At 47.0% G+C, this 17,275-nt stretch overlaps 1 protein-coding gene across 3 annotated transcripts in view; it reads right to left on the bottom strand.

Annotated features, from left to right (window-relative positions):
• Positions 1–9,232: 9,232 nt before the first annotated feature.
• Positions 9,233–17,275, bottom strand: part of CYFIP2 (cytoplasmic FMR1 interacting protein 2) — a 125,480-nt gene continuing 117,437 nt past the window's right edge. For all 3 annotated transcript variants that reach the window (XM_059174150.1, XM_059174152.1, XM_059174151.1), the window contains 3 exons: positions 15,809–16,047; positions 14,758–14,905; positions 9,233–12,150 (listed from right to left, as the gene is read on the bottom strand). In XM_059174150.1, coding sequence (XP_059030133.1) covers positions 11,983–12,150; positions 14,758–14,905; positions 15,809–16,047 — 555 coding nt within the window. In that variant the 3' untranslated portion in view covers positions 9,233–11,982. The remainder of the gene's footprint in view (positions 12,151–14,757; positions 14,906–15,808; positions 16,048–17,275) is intronic.

Raw genomic sequence — 17,275 nt, 5'->3', positions numbered from 1 at the left:
TTGAACTTACAACCCCAAGATCAAGAGCGGCATGCTCTACCCACTGAGCCAGCCAGTCATCCCTACCCCTTAATGTATGGTTTTTAAATTATAAAACTCATAATACTTTTTTTTCATAATACTTTTTAATTAAAAAAAATTATAGTTCAGGAGGGTATCAAATAAAGGATAAAAGCCCACCGGCTAATCTGTGATCAAGAGACAGTTGCCACCAGTAACAGATTCTCTGCTATCCATCTAGAAATGATGTGCACATACCCACAAAAATGTGCGTTCTTTTAAAAAATGGGATCACATTACACAGATTGTATTTCAAGTTGTTTTTTTCACCTTGAGGTATCTTACAGACTTTCTCATATTAGTATATATGAATACACTTCATTACATGTAGAATGCTGCTTTTGCTTTTTTAGGATATTCCAATGTGGGACTATTTCATAACTTAACTACATTTCTACTGATTATCAGTAAGGCAGGTTGTCTTCCGGTTTTAGGATTATAAACTCTGCTATAATGGACATTCTTGAATATCTATCTTCACACATGCAGCAGTTACACCTGTAAGAGAAACTCTGGAAGTGAAATTGCTGGGGTAAAGGGTTTGCTTATTTAAAATGTTTCCTCCTGGGGTGCCTGGGTGGCTTAGTGGGTTAAAGCCTCTGCCTTTGGCTCGGGCCGTGGTCCCGGGGTCCTGGGGTCCTGGGATGAAGCCCTACATCAGGCTCTCTTTTCAGCAGGGAGCCTGCTTCCTCCTCTCTCTCTCTGCCTGCCTCTCTGCCTACTTGTGATCTCTGTCAAATAAATAAATAAAAATCTTAAAAACAAACAAACAAACAAACAAAATGTTTCCTCCTAAAGGGCTGTGGTAGGCTGAATATTAGTCAGCTCCCTGCCCCGCCCCCGTTCACATCCACATGTCTGGAATCTGTGAATCTGATACCTCACGTCCCAGCAGGGATTTTGTAGATGTGATGAATTGTAGAGTCTTGAGGTGGGCAGATTATCCTGGGTGGTCCTGGTGGACCCAACGTAATTACTAGAGTCCTTTCAGGAGGGTGCGGGAGGGTAGAGTCAGAGGAGAGGGCCCTGAGAAGATGGAAGCAGAGACTGAAGGGACGTGGCTCTGAGCTGCAGCCTCTAGAAACCACAAGAGGCAAGGCACAGGTCGTTCTCTGCAGACGCCGGAGGAACCAGGTCTGCTGACATCTAGATTTTTAGCCTAGTGTCCAAATAAATAAAATCTAAAAAAAAAATAATAATAATTTTTTTTTTTGTTGTTGTTGTTGTTGTTAAAATAGAACAAAAGGGGCGCCTGAGTGGCTCAGTGGGTTAAGCCTCTGCCTTTGGCTCAAGTCATGGTCTCAGGGTCCTGGCTTGGAGACCTGCATCAGGCTCTCTGCCTAGCAGGGAGCCTGCTTCCTTCCCCCCACTCCTGCCTCGCTGCCTGCTTGTGATTTCTGTCTGTCAAATAAATAAATAAAATCTAAAAAAAAAAAAAAAAATTTTTTTAGATTTTTTTTTAGCCTAGTGTCTAAATTGGAAGACTTTGGTCTTCGGATGTCTGTAATTTTAAGATAACAAATTTGTATTGCTTTAAGCCATGAAATCCACAGTAACTTGTTAAAGCAGCAATAAATTGGAGACCATGACAGGGCTGCATCCTCTTCTGACCAGAAGTTGTTAACCTGTTTAGATTCCTTTTGGAGTATGAGGCGATCTCCGAGGCCCTCTCTATGAGGAAGAAAAAAATGCACCTCTTTATGTGTCTACTATTTCCAAGAAAACACGGACCCCCCGAAGCTTGTCCCTGGACCTCCTAAGGTTAGAGCTGTCCTTGTAGGGCCTCAGCTTCCTCTTCCCTCACCAGCTCCCCGAAGGCAGGCTGAGATTCGCATCTGTGGTCTCTGGTTGGGAACTAGCCGCTTGTTGGTACAGGAGGACCCCTTGGAGGCCATGTGTACCACACTCACTTTAGAAACGGAGGAAAATGAGGCCCAAGGTAGAAAAACTAGGACCAGACCTAAATCTCATGATTCTTGGTCCTGGATACTCTTTGGTCTGTATACCTTTTGTCTGCCAGGGAGGGGGAAGTAGGGAAGTATTTCTGGGCTCAGCTGGGGGTTGGAAACACTTCAGGTTACAGGTGAGGACAGTTTTCTTAACAGATCAACTGCAGACCATAAAGGCCTCCCTAGGTTGCCCTTCGGCTCTGTTGGGGTAGGGAATGCTTCCATAGAAGGCCTGTTCAGGGACCTCTGGCCTCAGGCTCCAGGTCCTCTGAATTCATTATGGGTTTCTGTTGAAGTCAAGGGCCTCTCAAAAAAAGGGGTGTGATGGAAATAGACCCTGCCTTTTCCCCATTGGTTTTTAGGAACAACCCAATATGATTTCCTGGCTTCCTGATTTTGGGGACAGTACCCTCCAACCAGGTTCTTCTCCCTCCTCTAAGCTCTTTGGTTGAGTCTGTTGGAAAACAGCTTTGGACTGAGAAGCAGTGGGGGAGAAGTGGTGATAAGATCGTCCAAGATATGTTTTGACCTTCCCTGGGGTGTCCTGAGAGGAAACTTCAGTAGAAGAGAAGGAAATAGGGCGCCCAGCTGCAGAGGGAAAAAAATGAATGACCCTGGCTGGCTGAACCCCCTTTTCTGAATCACTTCCTGTCATTGGGCACTGACAATGGGCAAGGCAAAAGGTAAGATAATTGTGCGGACAGCAGTCCCCCCTTAACCACAAGGGATATGTTTCAAGGCCCCCAGTGGATGCCTGGAACTCTGGATAGTACTAAACCCTTTATATATATTATGTTTCTTCCTACATACATACCTATGATCATGCTTAATTTATAAATTAAACTGTAAGAGATTAACCACAATAAAATAGAGCAATGGAAGGAAAACACTATAATAAATGTAATGTGGTCTCTCTCTCAAAATGTCTTCTTGTGCTGTCCTCAGCCTTCTTCTCGTGATGATGTGAGACATTAAAATGTCTACGTAATGAGATGAAGTGAGGTCAATGACATAGGCAGCGTGATGTAGTGTTAGGCTACTGCTGACCTTCTGACAAGACGTCAGAAAGATGACTATCTGCTTCCGGAGCACAGCTGACCCTGGGTAAATGAAAACGTGGAAAATGAAATGGCGGTAAGGGGGGGGGATACTGTAATATCATTCTATCCTTGCCACAACCCCAGAAGTCGGAATTATCACTGTTACTACTCTTATCCCTAAGGAACCTGACATTCAGAGAGATTAAAGAACTTGCTAGTTTCTGGCAGAACTGAGTTTTCAGAAACTGAGCTTTCAGCTAGTTAACTCTGTTGTCTCCATTCTTGGAGGAGGAGGGTCCCAAAAGGGAGGGAATCACCATCACCATCACCAACGGCTCCCAGCAGGTTCTGCCTGCATGTGATTCCCCCAGGCCTAACACTCCTCCACTACTCTCTCTCTTTCCTATATTTGTCCCTGAACCTCCTGCTTCTTGCGCACCTCCACAGGGCTCCCCACAGACCTGGAGAGTACGCCTCGAAGGCTGACCGGCCACACCAGACGACTGGTCCTTTTCTCTCTTGTGTGATGGCTGTCGTTTTGAGGCAGGCTAGCTTGTTGACACCAATTACATGGTGTGTGGAATGACACAGGGGGCAGTATGACACCATGACACATGTCATGTAATGACACATTGAGTTCGTCAGTAGACACAGACGGAGCACTTATGGGTCTGTCACCTGCTGTGAAAAGCACAGCCCCGGGGATGGTGAGCAAGACAGATGCAGCCCCCGTCCTCACGGACTGTATCACTCAGTGGTCACAGTTCACCTTGAACCACAGTTGCGACGAAGGACAAGTACAGAATGCACGGGGTATTGAACAGGGCGACCGGGACTGAGGTTTCCAGGAAGAAGGGCATTTGAAGTGAGACTTGAAGGATGATGACAGAAAACCTTAATCCGTGAAGATGGGTTGGGGGCGCGGGGAGACAAGCGTTCCTGGCTGCCGGGGGTGGGGAGCAATATGAGCATATGAGAGGACAGGGGAGAGTGTGGTTCCAGGATGAACTGAAAAAGGCCAGTGGTATGGTGGCTTAACTTCTACTGTTTTCTGAGTCGGGATCCTCGAGTGGAACATGGGGATGCTGGTTAAATGAGACTCGGTAGTAGCCAGGGCTGGGCTGACTCAAGGCTGTCCTGTCTGTGGCAGCCGCCCATGAGGCCAATGAGCTCTCTCCAGTTCAAGGCCTGGTTCCTCGCCAGAAAGGTTTTTAGAAAAGCCCCAACCAGGAGGCTCTCTGATTTCCCCTCTTCCTGTTGGTCTGAAAGTCCAGAAGGCAGAAATCCCTGGGTTTTATTCTGACGAATGAAGGTGGAGCTCAGGGGCTGCGTATTTTTAGCTCTGATAGCATCTCACAGCATATTTTCCCAGGGAAACCCTCCTCTCTCCCCATTCCGCCGGAAGCTCTGGGCTAGCGAGACGGTGCGGCATCTGGGAACGCGGGAGTGGGCTGAGAAGGGAGTGGACTGAGGCGATCAGAGTAAATCAAACCAGATGGGGACGTGGGGGCTGGCTTGGGGGCTGGTTACTCTCCTCCTTGCCTAGATGCAAATGGGTCTTTGTCTCTTTCCCCTTCTGGCTTTATTCACATTAGGGGAACTGGAGGCAGAAGCAGGGCCCTTCAACCATCTGCAGGGTCTGGGTCAAAGGTACCAAATACCAGATGTCTCTAAATAAAAGTTCTCAATCACACTATTGAATGGTTAGAAAATATGCTCTTTCTGACAATGAAATACACCTTTACAACACAAAAGAAGGTGCATGTCACGTTGTGGGTTTTATAGGGCAGGAAGCTGGCAGAAATATCAAAGAGGGCTGAATTCACTACCATTGCATATTTCCGGCTGTTCTGTTGTTGGGCTGGTGGTGTGTGGATGGATAAAACAGAGACACAAATCAAATTTGTAAATCCATAGGCATTTACACTAGACGTTTTACCTCTCTTGCCTTCATTTCAGGCCCATTGGATGGTATAATCAAGACCTCCCATTCCCTGGCTTTATTGAGATATAATTGAAATAACAATTGTATCTATTTAAGGAGCATGAAGTGATGGTGCATATGCGTGTTCACAGCGAAATGATCATCACAACCAAGTTAATTAACTCATCCATCACCTCACAGATTACCTTTCCATTTTTGGTGTGGTGAGAACACTCAAAATCTCGGTATCATCAGGAGTTTTCTATCCTTTGTGCTCTATTGTTAGTTACGCCAGATCAGACAACCTTTCTTGAGTCACTGTTCCTCTCTGGTTTTCACTAATTTTAGTTTGAAGAAATTCTGCTCTGATAAGAAGATGGCACCTGAAATTGTTGATAGGACCTTTTAAGCAATACTTAGAATAAAAAATAAGCAAGATAGTTTATATAGCACATTCAACTCCTGATGGGGTCACATATAATTATTATAACAAAATATTATGAAACATTTTCATTTTATTATATGAATATCCCTGATGATAGAATTTTCACTGTCTCTTAAAGCAGCATCTGGAACATACAGTATTTTGTGTTCTTTCAAATTTTTCAATTTTTGAGATATTATAAGGAAACCCCCCTAAAAGTGGCCTGTTGCTCAGTTTGTTCTGGTCTCCCTCAAGACTATACTTTGACTAATCATGGCCAAAAAATAGTTTGTAAATAAGTTAGTTTGACATGATTTGCATATGAATCTTTTTGGTCATGCAAAATATTTTTTGTTTCACTTTCAATTTCTATTTCATTGCAACAGTGTTTTTGTTGCATACTTCACATGCATGTTCGTTTAGGAAGGTCTATTTCTCTAAAATTTGTAAAAATGTTTGAGTCCCTTGGAGCAAATTAGACAGACCTAGATGCCATTGATTTTGGGGGTAATATCAATAACAGTAAGCAATAGTGCAGACCAAATGACTATTGTGTAAATTGAAAATGAATTTTATTATCTCTTAATACTGCTTCTCACTTTTTTGGGGATCTTCTGTGCCTTTATTTAAATTTTTAGTGCATCTTTCATCTTATCTAAATTAAATCTAATTACTTGAACAGCATTTTCCAGCAGTTTCCATTGAGTGTCTGAAAGTAGTTATGGTGTGAAATCAGATATGTAGTTCATCAAACATTCTACCTTTGGACAAACAGCTCCATACACTGTCATATCTAATCTTTTTTTTTGTTTCAAAAACGGTGACATCATTATAGGCAGAGTTGTCACTCATGTTTTCTAGTAACAAATTCAAGCTGTGTGCCTTCTGGGGCACAAAGATGCTCCCGCATTTTTGGCTAAAGTAGCCATTCTCATAGTTTTGACCCCTTTCCTCACCTATGTGCCTCTGCAGCTCCAGCTTCCACACTTTCCAAGCAGGACGCACCCCTGGTATCTGGCAGCACGATGCCTGAACCCTCGTTACACTTGGAAGTCACTGCGTTCAAGGACGGGGGCAAGAAGTAAGGGAGAAAGTTCTCGGCGGGCCTGAACAGCATTGGTCACGGGGTGGGGGGTGGGAGGTTATGTAAGATTATAGGCTGTGGTGGGCCCTGCACTGAGTATGGAGTGACGTAATTGCATAATGCTACTTAATAAATGCACTTCTATGTAGGAATGTGATGTTCAGGGCCTGGTAGAGTGTAGGGCTAGGAGCAGGAGCATGTTGCATCTGATCTAAGCCAGTCAGGGCCTTTTCTTGGCCAATATTTGATGCTGGAAGATTCTTTCTCTTCAGTCTCTTGCTACCTGCATTTCCTTATGTTTAAATGCTCATTTTTCAAGTTTAGGCTGAAATGGAACCTCTTCCATGAAGGCTTCCTTGATATTGCCCTTACTCTATCCTACCCCAGCTGGAAAAACACTGTCCTTCCTCTGATCTTGAAAAACACTTAGTCTGTCGCTAGGGATCCCTTAGGATAGAGGTGCTGCTAACGTATGCTTGGTGGTTAAGAGCTTGGGCCTGGATCCAGACTTACTGGACTTTGAGTTCTAGCTCCTTTCCTTCCCATCTTTGCACTCTGGGCCTCAGTATCTGTATCTGTAAAATGGGGTTAACTAACAGCACCCACTTCCTAGAAGTTGTGACATTTAAGTGAAGAATTTTCAGCCCTTTTTCTGATGCCTGGCCTGAGGAGGCCCGATAATTGCTAGTGATCATTAGAATCACCATATTCTCTCCTTGATTCTCATCCACTATATGCATTTAAAAAAAATCCCTCCTTCAACTCTAGGAGTTCCTTTAGGTCTGTGGCTATGATCAATTTTTAATCTTATAGAGAGTCTTGCAAATATTGAGTATTCCAGATGTGTTTCTCAAAGCAATGGTCTTCCAGCCTTCAAACAAGTTCAGGGACCCCAGAGACAGAGGCTTTTTTAGCTCTAGCCTTTCTTTTCTCCAGCGTTCGGAACCAAATTGTGTCATCCTCCACCCCCTGCCCCCAGAACTCATGTTAAAATCCTAACGTCCGGTACTTCAGAATGGGGCTGTATTTGGAAACAGAGCTTTAACAAGGTACATTAGGTAAAATGAGGTCATACGAATGCATCTGAATGCAATATCCCCAGGGTCCCGCTACAGGAGGAAATGAGGACCCAGACACAGCAGAGGGAAGTCCGCGTGAAGACACTGGGAGAAAACACTGTCGAAAAGCCAAAAAGAGACACCTTGGTCACCTTGGTCGTGGATTTCTAGCTTCCAGAACAGTGAGAAAATAAACTCCCGCTGTTTAGACCATGCAGTCCATGGTATTTTGTAATGGCAGCCCCTGGCAAAATGGACACGCTCCACCACCCTATTTTCTCCCATCGTGAAAATGCTTCCCCTTCCATCTGAAACCCTTCAATACATTGCCAGGTCCCTCTTCCCCGATTGTGTCCAGGTGTTACGACTGCCTGTGAGGCAGGGGTCCTTCTCCGGTGGGAGTTTTCTTGTTGTTGTTGTTGTTTGTTTGTATACATTGAACATGGATTTCTATGTTCTTGACCCCGTATTTTTCAAAGCATGTTCCATGAGAAGCTCATTAGTGCTGCTGAGAAAGGGGTTACCGAAGTCATGAGCACTAGGTTCTAGGGTGCCATTCTGGGCTGGTTAGCGCTGCAGGACTCAGAGCCCTACAGATCTTCAAGAAGGGACAGAGCAGGAGACATTCCTCAAATCCATGTGACCACAGAACCCTCTTTTCACTGAGCATCTCTCGGGATGAATACCAACTGCTCCCCAACTACAGCAGCTCAAATATGCAGCCCATAATGATGAGACTCCTTGGAGGGGGAGACATGCGGCTGAAAAAGATTTCAAGTTTGTGAAGTAGTCGGGCCCCTCGAAGTACCCCACTGGGACATTCCCAAAAATCAGGGAAGTAGAGCTGGAAGGGACCTCAGATTATTTTGTCCAACATGAAGAAGAGGGAACCAAGGCCTGGAGACCCAATAGGGTTGGCTGTCCAAGGCCATAGCCAAGGGGGAGTCACTAATGCCCTAGGACTCATCCTTGTGGATGGTCTTCGGGAAACTTGCCGCTGCGTAAAACCTGAGACTCCATGAACCAGTGTTGGTCTTAAACACAACCTTCTAGAGCTCTTCTGGTGTCATCTTCTCTGATGAAGGTGAGCGTTACCTTCAGCCTGGAGACGATCTCCCCCGCTGCCATGCTGGGCCTTCTCCTGATCCCAGGCTCTGCTCCATCTTACTCACCGAAAGCCCTGAAAAGTCCAGTGGCCCTAAGTCTAGGTTAGGGGTCTGGCCTGGCTGATCGGTTCATTATAGTGTACGAGCAAACACTCAGGCTTTCAAACTGGGTTCAAATCAGAATCATCACTTACTCACTGTGTGAAAATAGATACGCCGCAAAGCCTCACTCTAGAAGGTGGGAAATAACAGATAAATTGATTGCAGCTAATTCAACAGGCAGGAAAAATGGGATTTAGCCTGGGGCCTGCATACATCAGACCTCGTTAAACTTTGGTTCCATTCCTTCCTCTGAAACTAGGGATCCCTCGGTGAGACTATGAAATTCTGAAGCACAGGAACTACTGCTTGAATCTTGGCCAGTGTCAATCAACCAGTAAAGGTAATACCCCCAGCGAGAAAGCACCGACCCGCTGTACCCCATCTCCTTCCCTTCTCTTCAGGATGTTTCCTTACCAGCCAGTGTTCACATGACCTTCCACAGATCAAGGAACCTTAGAGTAGGACCATGAATGAGGGGCAAGACGCTGGTTTGGAAGCAGTTTTAATGGAGATGGAAATGTTTATCAACTCAACACAGGTACCCCAAAATACAAAGCAAAATATCATCTTCAGCTGCATAGCAAATATGATTTAAGAATTTAACATCATTTTTTGATCACAAGCGTAAATATAAGTCACCATAAATAAATGTAAATTCATTGTACAAAAATCCCCAACAACTCTTAATACAAATATGGTACATTTGACAGTTTCTGAAACAGAATTTTTTTTTTTAAACTTTTTAAAACCTAAGATTTTTTTTTTTCCTGGTTCTTAGACACACACACAAAAAAATCAAATCAAAGGGAGGCAGGAATACCAGGGAGGAAAGAATATTAAACCTGTTTGGTATTCATAAATAAATGCGCCAGTGAGCTAGGGAAGTGAAATGTCTCTCCTTAAGGTGAAGACCTCCATTTACCAGGGTCAAGTCTCTTTAAGATAACAGGATTCTATCCAGGGGTCAGATTCAGGGTTACAGACGCAGGATGGAGGGGCAAGTTGTTAAAATAGCAATCCCATCCAATGGATGATCCAAATCTCCACCAAAGCAGTGGGCAAGGATTTGGAAGAAACTCTAGGTCTTAATAGCGGGTCATCTATCTGAAAGACCCACTGTCCATACACAGGACTAAAGATTCAGAAGACTCTGGAGCTTAAAGATTTTACCTGGTTTTGGAATGTGGGTTCTATCATATGGTGTAGCCTCTCCCTTCTGCCTTTGGGGCATATCCATGGTCATCAAGAGGAATAAACAACAGCAGCAACAAATCAGAATAGGAAGCGACATCTCTAGAGAGGGGGATCTGCCAGTTCCCACACTGAGTTGTTCTCCTACCCTACCAATATTTTCTTTCCTGGCTCAGAGGGAGCTCAGGGCCCAGGCTCTCGATGGAGAAACCCTCCACAGCAGCCATCCTCAGATTTCCATGGGCAACAGAACAGCTCAGAAAGCTTGTGGAAGGTGCAGATTTCCCTACCTGATTCCCAGGGATGCAGACTTAACTGGTTTGGGGGAGAGCCCGGAAATCTGCACCAAATGCATGAACCTCAGGATATCCTGCTGGAGGCCTTCGGGCCACACGTGGTGAGTCCCATCTCTCTCCTCCCTGGGGAGCACAGTGTCTCGCACAAACCTGCTATAGACTGTTTCTGCCCTTTCCACGAGTTAAAATGGGCCATCTGAACGATGGTAACCATTTCCATTCATCCGCCCTGAGGGAGGGGATCATTGTTGTTCTATTTTCTCTTTTTCCTTTTTGTCCCTGGATTCGGGGAGAGATATCAAATGTCTCACTTTATATTTTCTCACAAGCTCAGGGTCACAGGCTCCCTTTGAAGAAGAGGAGCTCTGTAATAAGACAGTCATTCCCAAAGGCGTCCATCCTTCTCAACAGTCTCCCCATGCGCAGTGGGAGATTCTGCAAAGACTTTGGGTTCTGTTGGAGAAATGGAAGGAGACAGGCCCCTGTGAGAGGCGTATGCCTTGAAATCTAGGTTAAGGAACACTGGGGATGTTGAGAGCAGAAGATTCACTAAATCCCGATTCACTAAAACAGGACTCCTTTTCTGGAGCGTATCCTGGTATTAAAAACTCATTGACAAGGACTATTTATATTCCTCACCTCCCTGACCCAATACATTTTGGGCTGCTGTTGAAATAACCCCTTAATATTTTCTTTCTCGTGGGAGCTTTCCTTGATGAGAGAGTCTGTGCAGAGAAGACATCCCGAATGTGGTTGCCGGCTGCTGCTGCGGGCAGCACGTGCCTGCCCTTGTCCAGGGCTGTGCTCCCACCATCCGCGGCCCTGGGCACCTTGCTGCTCACAGGATTTGCTTCATGAATAAAGGAACCACCTCATCATCAAGCTGAGATGGTCCCACAGCTTTCTGTCTGGGCCTGCGGAATTTCTGGCTATGTCAATAAACATTGCTTCCGCACAGCAGGCCGGACCACCTTTCTACCCGAATTCCAGTCAGTGAGACACGGCTGTGAATGTGTTTCTGAGTCCTCTCTAGGAGCGCCCTGAGAGGGGAGTGTGTTTTGGGGGAGTCCAAGGAAGGCCAGAGCCAACGCCATCTATCATGGTGCCAGTACCAGGAAGCTCGTCTTCTGCTTCCTGTGGCTCTCAGCGTCTGGTCCACAAGCATTGTTGGTGGTTGAATCCTCAGCATCCAGAGTAGGAGGAGAGGCTGCCTGGGAAAATGGGGGCTGGGATAAGAGGCACAGGAAATGAAGAAGCCAGGAAGTGGAGACACGCCTGTCAGGTCGGGCTGATATCTGATATCTTGGGGTACGGCCACGCTCTCTTCTCCATCTCTGAGACTTCACTCTGAGGTCGCACGTGGGCCCTGGGAAAGAGGTCACCATCCGGGAGGAGGTCTTGAGAAGCAACCATGGATATGGGGTGGGGCTGTGAGATGGAGAAGGGGTGAAACTAGGGCTCTTAACGCGGCTGAGGGAAAAAAGAAAAGAAAAGCACATACTGCCCTGTTTCTTTTCATTTTTTTTTTTTTTTTTCATTGACGCTATGGAAAAACCACCATGGAGATGTCATGGGACAGCATGCACAGGCCCAGCCCTTGGGAGGCGTAGATGTGTTTGGGGAGGTTCTTATTTGCTTCCAGGCTGATCCCATACGCTGTCCAGCCGGACCCTGCTGCAGGCTGGCCATGGCTTTCTCTCTCCTGCTTCTTCTCCTTCTCCAGGTCAAGGGTCTGCAGGCCCTGCCACCTAGCAGGTGGTGGCCAGGGACTGGTGGATGGGTGGCTGGAAGCAACGCACGTGCTCTACGGTGGAACTGTCTGTCTCCACGGACTTCATGTACTTGTTCAGGATGGCAAAAACCTCATTGTTCAAGATCTGGTACTTCCTAATTCTGTCTGCCATCTTCTTCAGGGGCTGCAGAAGGACAGGGATGTGCAGGTTTGGGGCAGGAGGAGGGGAAAGAGAAATAAAAAGCAAGAGCAAGAAAATGCAGTGAGGTTGGGGTCCTCGGTCCTGAAGCTTTGATGATCATGTCACGCTCTTGCTTACAGGCCTTCTGTGGGTTTCCAGAGCTTAGCAGTCAAATGTTGACTTAGCCATAAAACCCTTTGTGAGTTTCAAGACTTATTACCAGGCTACAATAATCAAAACAGTATGGCAGTGGCATGAAGATGGGCCCATTGATCAATGGAATAGACAGCCCAGAAATAAACTCTTCCATTTATGGTCACATGAATTTTCACAAGGGGGCCCCAAACATTCAATGGAGAAGGGGTGGTATTCTCAATAATTTGTGCCAGGGTGAAGGAATGGCCAGCAAGCTCTAGGAGGATCTGTTTACAGGAGAGATACAGTATGCTAATCTGCATGTTCTATGAGCTCTGCTAAACATAGCATAGGGCACAATGCATACATCTCTTAGATCACAGGGTGGCTATTTGGGCTAAGAAAGCTTGGGAAGGCAACTCCCCATGGGCATTCCTACCACTGCTTGGTCACGCAGGTCTCTGCATTCCACAGGTCTACACCCTTCTCCAAAAGCTTCCATCACCCCCAGTGGCGTCCATTACATGTAGCACAGTGGCCTTGTGTTACATTTCAGCAAGCCCGGTATTCTGGATGATGACATGCTCTACATTAACCCTAACATTGGGAAAACTGGATATCCACATGCAAAAGAATGAAGCTTGATCCTTACCTTATATAATATACAAAAAAATCCCCTACAACAACAACAACAAACTTCAAAATGGTTTAAAGACCTAAACATAGGATCTAAACCGTAAAACTCTTAGAAGAAAACACAGAGGAAAATCTTCATGACATTGAATTTGGCAATGATTTCTTAGCTATGATACCCAAAGCCCAAGTAATAAAAGAAAACATAAATTGGACCACATCAAAATTAAAGACTTATCTGCAAAAAGGATACTATCGACAGAGTGAAAGGGCAACGCACGGGATGGGAGGAAACGTCTGTAGCTCAAATGTTGGATAAGGGATTCATATCCAGAATATATACAAAACTTCTACACCTCGACAACAACCCAGTTACAAAGCGAACAAAGGACTTGAATAGACGTGTCTCCAAAGAAGACACACAAATAGCCAATAAGCAGGTGAAAGGTCACTCAACATCACCAGTCGCTAGGGAAATGGGAATCAAAACCAGAACGCGAGAGCACTTCACATCCATTACGATGGCGAGGACCCCAAACCCCAGAGAGCAAGTGCTCGGAAGGCTACGGAGAAACTGGAACCTGCGTGCACTACTGGCGGGAATGTAAAGCGGAAACAGTACGGCAGTCCCTCAAACACGAAAAATGGAATTAGCACGTGATCCGGCAAGTCCACGTGTAGGCAGATACCCAGAAGCAATGAACACAGGGGCCGGAACAAGCATCTGTACGCCCGCGATCCCAGCAGTGTACTCACAAGAGCCAAAGAGTGGAAGCAGCTCAAGTTCCCTGAAGGAGGAGTGGGTAAATGGAACGTGGTGTAGACATATAATGGAACATTACTCAGCCTTCCAAAGGAAGAGATTCTGATGCAAACTACCACATGGTGGCCTCAGGCACGTCACGTTTAGGGAAACAAGCCAGCCATGGAAGGATAAAGACTGCAGGACACCTCTAATCTGAGGTTCCTAGAGTAGTCAAATCCTAGAGACACACAGCGGAAGGCTGCCTACCGGAGGCCTGGGGGAGTGGAGTTAGTGCTTGACGGGCGCAGCGTTTCCGTTGGGGAAGCTGAGAATGTTCTGGAGGGGAGTGGTGGGATGGACACGTACACTGCACTGTCCATGTGATGATGGCTACAATGGCAATGTTTCCGTTTATGTATGTCCTGCCACAACAGCAACACAACACAACAAAACACAACACACCCCTTTCAGAGGTAGCTGCTGCTTCCTTCTCCTCTCAGCTGGTCCTGGAGACCCACGTTTTGTTGCAGCCGTTCCCTCTCACGTCTCTGTGCCTTTGCAGTAGCTAGCTATTCCCTCTGGAAGAGCACCTCTAGCCTGCACCCCATTTTTGGCTGGGTATTGGCTAGTGGTCATTCTGGACTCAGCCTAAGCATTGCCTCCACAGGAAGCTCCTCTCTGGCCACCCTCCCCACCTGTCCTCTCGGCCCAGTTTAGCTCGCCCTTCTCTGTGCCCCCACAGCAGCCCCGCTTACCCCATGGCCACGCTCCTCCCAACCCCGTGCCTGCACGACTTCCGTGTTCAGTGAGCATCTGTGTGCACGGGGCGCCAGCGTCGGCGGTCTGACCGGCACAGGGAAGGGGTAACTCAGGTCTGGAGCCCGGCCCAGCCCTGCAGGGTGACCTGACTCATCCCAGCAGGTTACGAGCAAGTGACTCAAGGCTTCTGATGAGAAGGTCCCTGGCTGCCGAGCATCTTTGTACCTACCCGTGGTGTGGGGACTTGGCCTCTGTAAGCAGCTCGCCCTCTTTTTCAGATGAAAGCCTGCTTGTCAGGCCTGGCCCCACATCCCAGGCCCCAGCCCTTGGCTGCTTACCACATTCTTAATGACCTCATCCTTCCCGTCCTGCCTCTGGACTTTCAGCAGGTGGTAACAGAAGTCAAACAGGTCGAAGCGACGTTGCTGGCCCAGCAGGACGATGATGGAGCAGCCGGCCCAGTTCAAACCGTCACCAAAACATTGCCTGGGAGCGGGGAGAGGAAGCAGCTGGAGTGAGGGGCCCGGGAGGGTGGGGGAGGGCCCGCATCTTGGGCCAGGAGTACAGGGAGGGAGCGAACCAGTCCCGGGGCCAATCCTCTTAATCTGTAAAGTGGGTACAAGGGAAGATGCGAGTGTATGTTCATTTGTTCCAGGGATCATGGTTATGAGTCCCTCTAGCCACAAAGAGGTGTCAGCCTGTTAGCCACTGATGTAAGAAAAACAAGACAATTTTGCAGGGAAAAGATTCAACTAGTCCTTGAGATCTCTGTGGCTGATTAGAATTCGGATGAGACTCTGTCCCGCCTCTGTGAAGGAGCCAGCAAATGCTTGGGAAGGAAGGACCATCTGAAACCAGAAGCCCAGGTGGCCCATGTAGGCTGAGAGGGTGGGGACAGGGTGTGGGGTGCTGGGGTATGGGGTCTGGAAGTGCTCTCGGTCTGGAGGAGCTCGGCCGACTCTCTGCCAGCTCTCACCGGCATCCTGGGCAAGTCCAGAGGCTGTGGGGTCATCTCTCTGCTGTTTTTCTATCCTCAAGCAGCAGCTGTAGCCCAGCGGGCAAGTTTCCTTGCATCCCCATCACTCTGGCTAGAAGTACAGGCCCAGCAGCTGCTCTGAAAACAGCTGGCCCAGCCCAGCCCAGCTCCAAAACCACTTCCTCAGGGAAACCTTCTCTAGGCCTCACTGGCTTGTTCTCAAGAGCTCTTGGCTCCTGGATGGCAGGATTGGTGTCTGCCCAGCACCTCGCACATCATAGGTCTCCCATAAACAGCTGGTGGGCAACCCGCCCTTGCTCCCCATTCTAGTTGAGCCCTGGTAGCCTAGAGACTCTTGGTGAGAGGAGACGTGCAAGCTGGGCAGTGAGCCAGCCTTCCCTGGGGGTACTCACTCAGCTGTGAACTCGTTGGTCCCCACGGGGATGCAGTAGACGAACTGCATGGCACTCCAGAGCCGGTGGAACTCCACGCACTCGTCGACATGCATGACGCCGTTGGTGGGTGGGGGGCCCCGCCAGATGGGGTCTTGCAGGTAGCTCCGAATGCGTGTCAGGATGACCTCAAACATGGACAGGCCACAGCACAGCCGCTCCTTGGTCAGCAGGTCGCCCTCCCGAGCGATGGCGATTTGCTGGGAACAGAAAAGTGCATCAACCATTTATCCTCACCCCAGACCTCACTTTCTACCTCTCACCAGAGATTCCCATACCCCGGAGCTGGCTGTTTCGGGCATTCACTCACCAGTGAGGATATCTTGCCCAGAGCTGGGCACTAACTTTGTAAGTCCTCGTGCAATAGAGGGATCTTGTGGTAAGACTTACTTGGGGCAAGTGAAATCTAGGTGGCATCAAGGAGTAAGAGTCAAACTAAAAAAAAATTCCGTCTACCACATAATGAAATGCCATACACCTACTGCAAAGACAGATGCTACTACTACTAGTTCACACTCGTTGAGTGTGTGCACAATACATCAGGCCCAAATTCCTCACATTGACACCATGAAATCGGTGCCACTGTTATCCCCATTTGACAGATAAAGAGACTGAGGTTCAGAAAGGGAGCCACTGAGTGGTAAAAGCTGGCCTTTGAATCCTGATAGTCTACAAGTATGGGTTAAATTCTTAAGTGAATATAGAGCAAATTTCAGGAAAGCTTGTATACTACAGTCCTATTAAAAACATCAACAACATAAAAAAATAAAATAAAAAAACCAGAAACACCAACAACATGCAATCACACAGACAAACAAACAAAGCCATATGTGAGGTGTGTGTTTCTGTGTGTCTAAACTCATTTAGAAGGAAACATCAACTGTGGGAGCAGATGGGCTTGGATAAACAGGCAGGATTTTCACTTTTTACTTTAAATACTTTAGCACAGTTGAATGTTCTTCAGTAAGCATATGGTACTCTTAAAATTTGCCACTGATTTTACAGCATCATTTCCTCCCATTAGAAGTCCTCTGACCATCATAAACTATCTCTATTAATAATTTAAACTAGTTTCACATCTGGGTCCTGGTTATTGCATCTCTAATAATCAGATGGCTAGACCAGCACATTGAAACACATTATTGTCTGCATTATGAGTAAAAATGCCTAGGGGTAGAGGTCTCAAAACCACCTGCAAATAGTAGATAGATATTAAAATCTGAGGTCAAAGGAAGGTCTCCAAATCTAGGGACGAAGCTAGAGAAGGCCAGCCTCAGAGATGGAGAGGTCCACGGAACGCTGGCAGGGTCAGCTCCCCAGAGGGAAGTCTCCCCAGAGAGCTCATGTTACAGAGTGCCTGGGAGGGGGGCACCTAACTTTCCCCTGTGAGTTCCCACCCTGGAGCCCCCAGAAGGAGGGCAACCTTTA

The sequence above is a fragment of the Mustela lutreola genome, chromosome 5 (assembly GCF_030435805.1).
Source record: "Mustela lutreola isolate mMusLut2 chromosome 5, mMusLut2.pri, whole genome shotgun sequence".
Taxonomy (NCBI): Eukaryota; Metazoa; Chordata; class Mammalia; order Carnivora; family Mustelidae; genus Mustela; species Mustela lutreola.
This window is presented reverse-complemented; position numbering and strand designations above follow the sequence as displayed.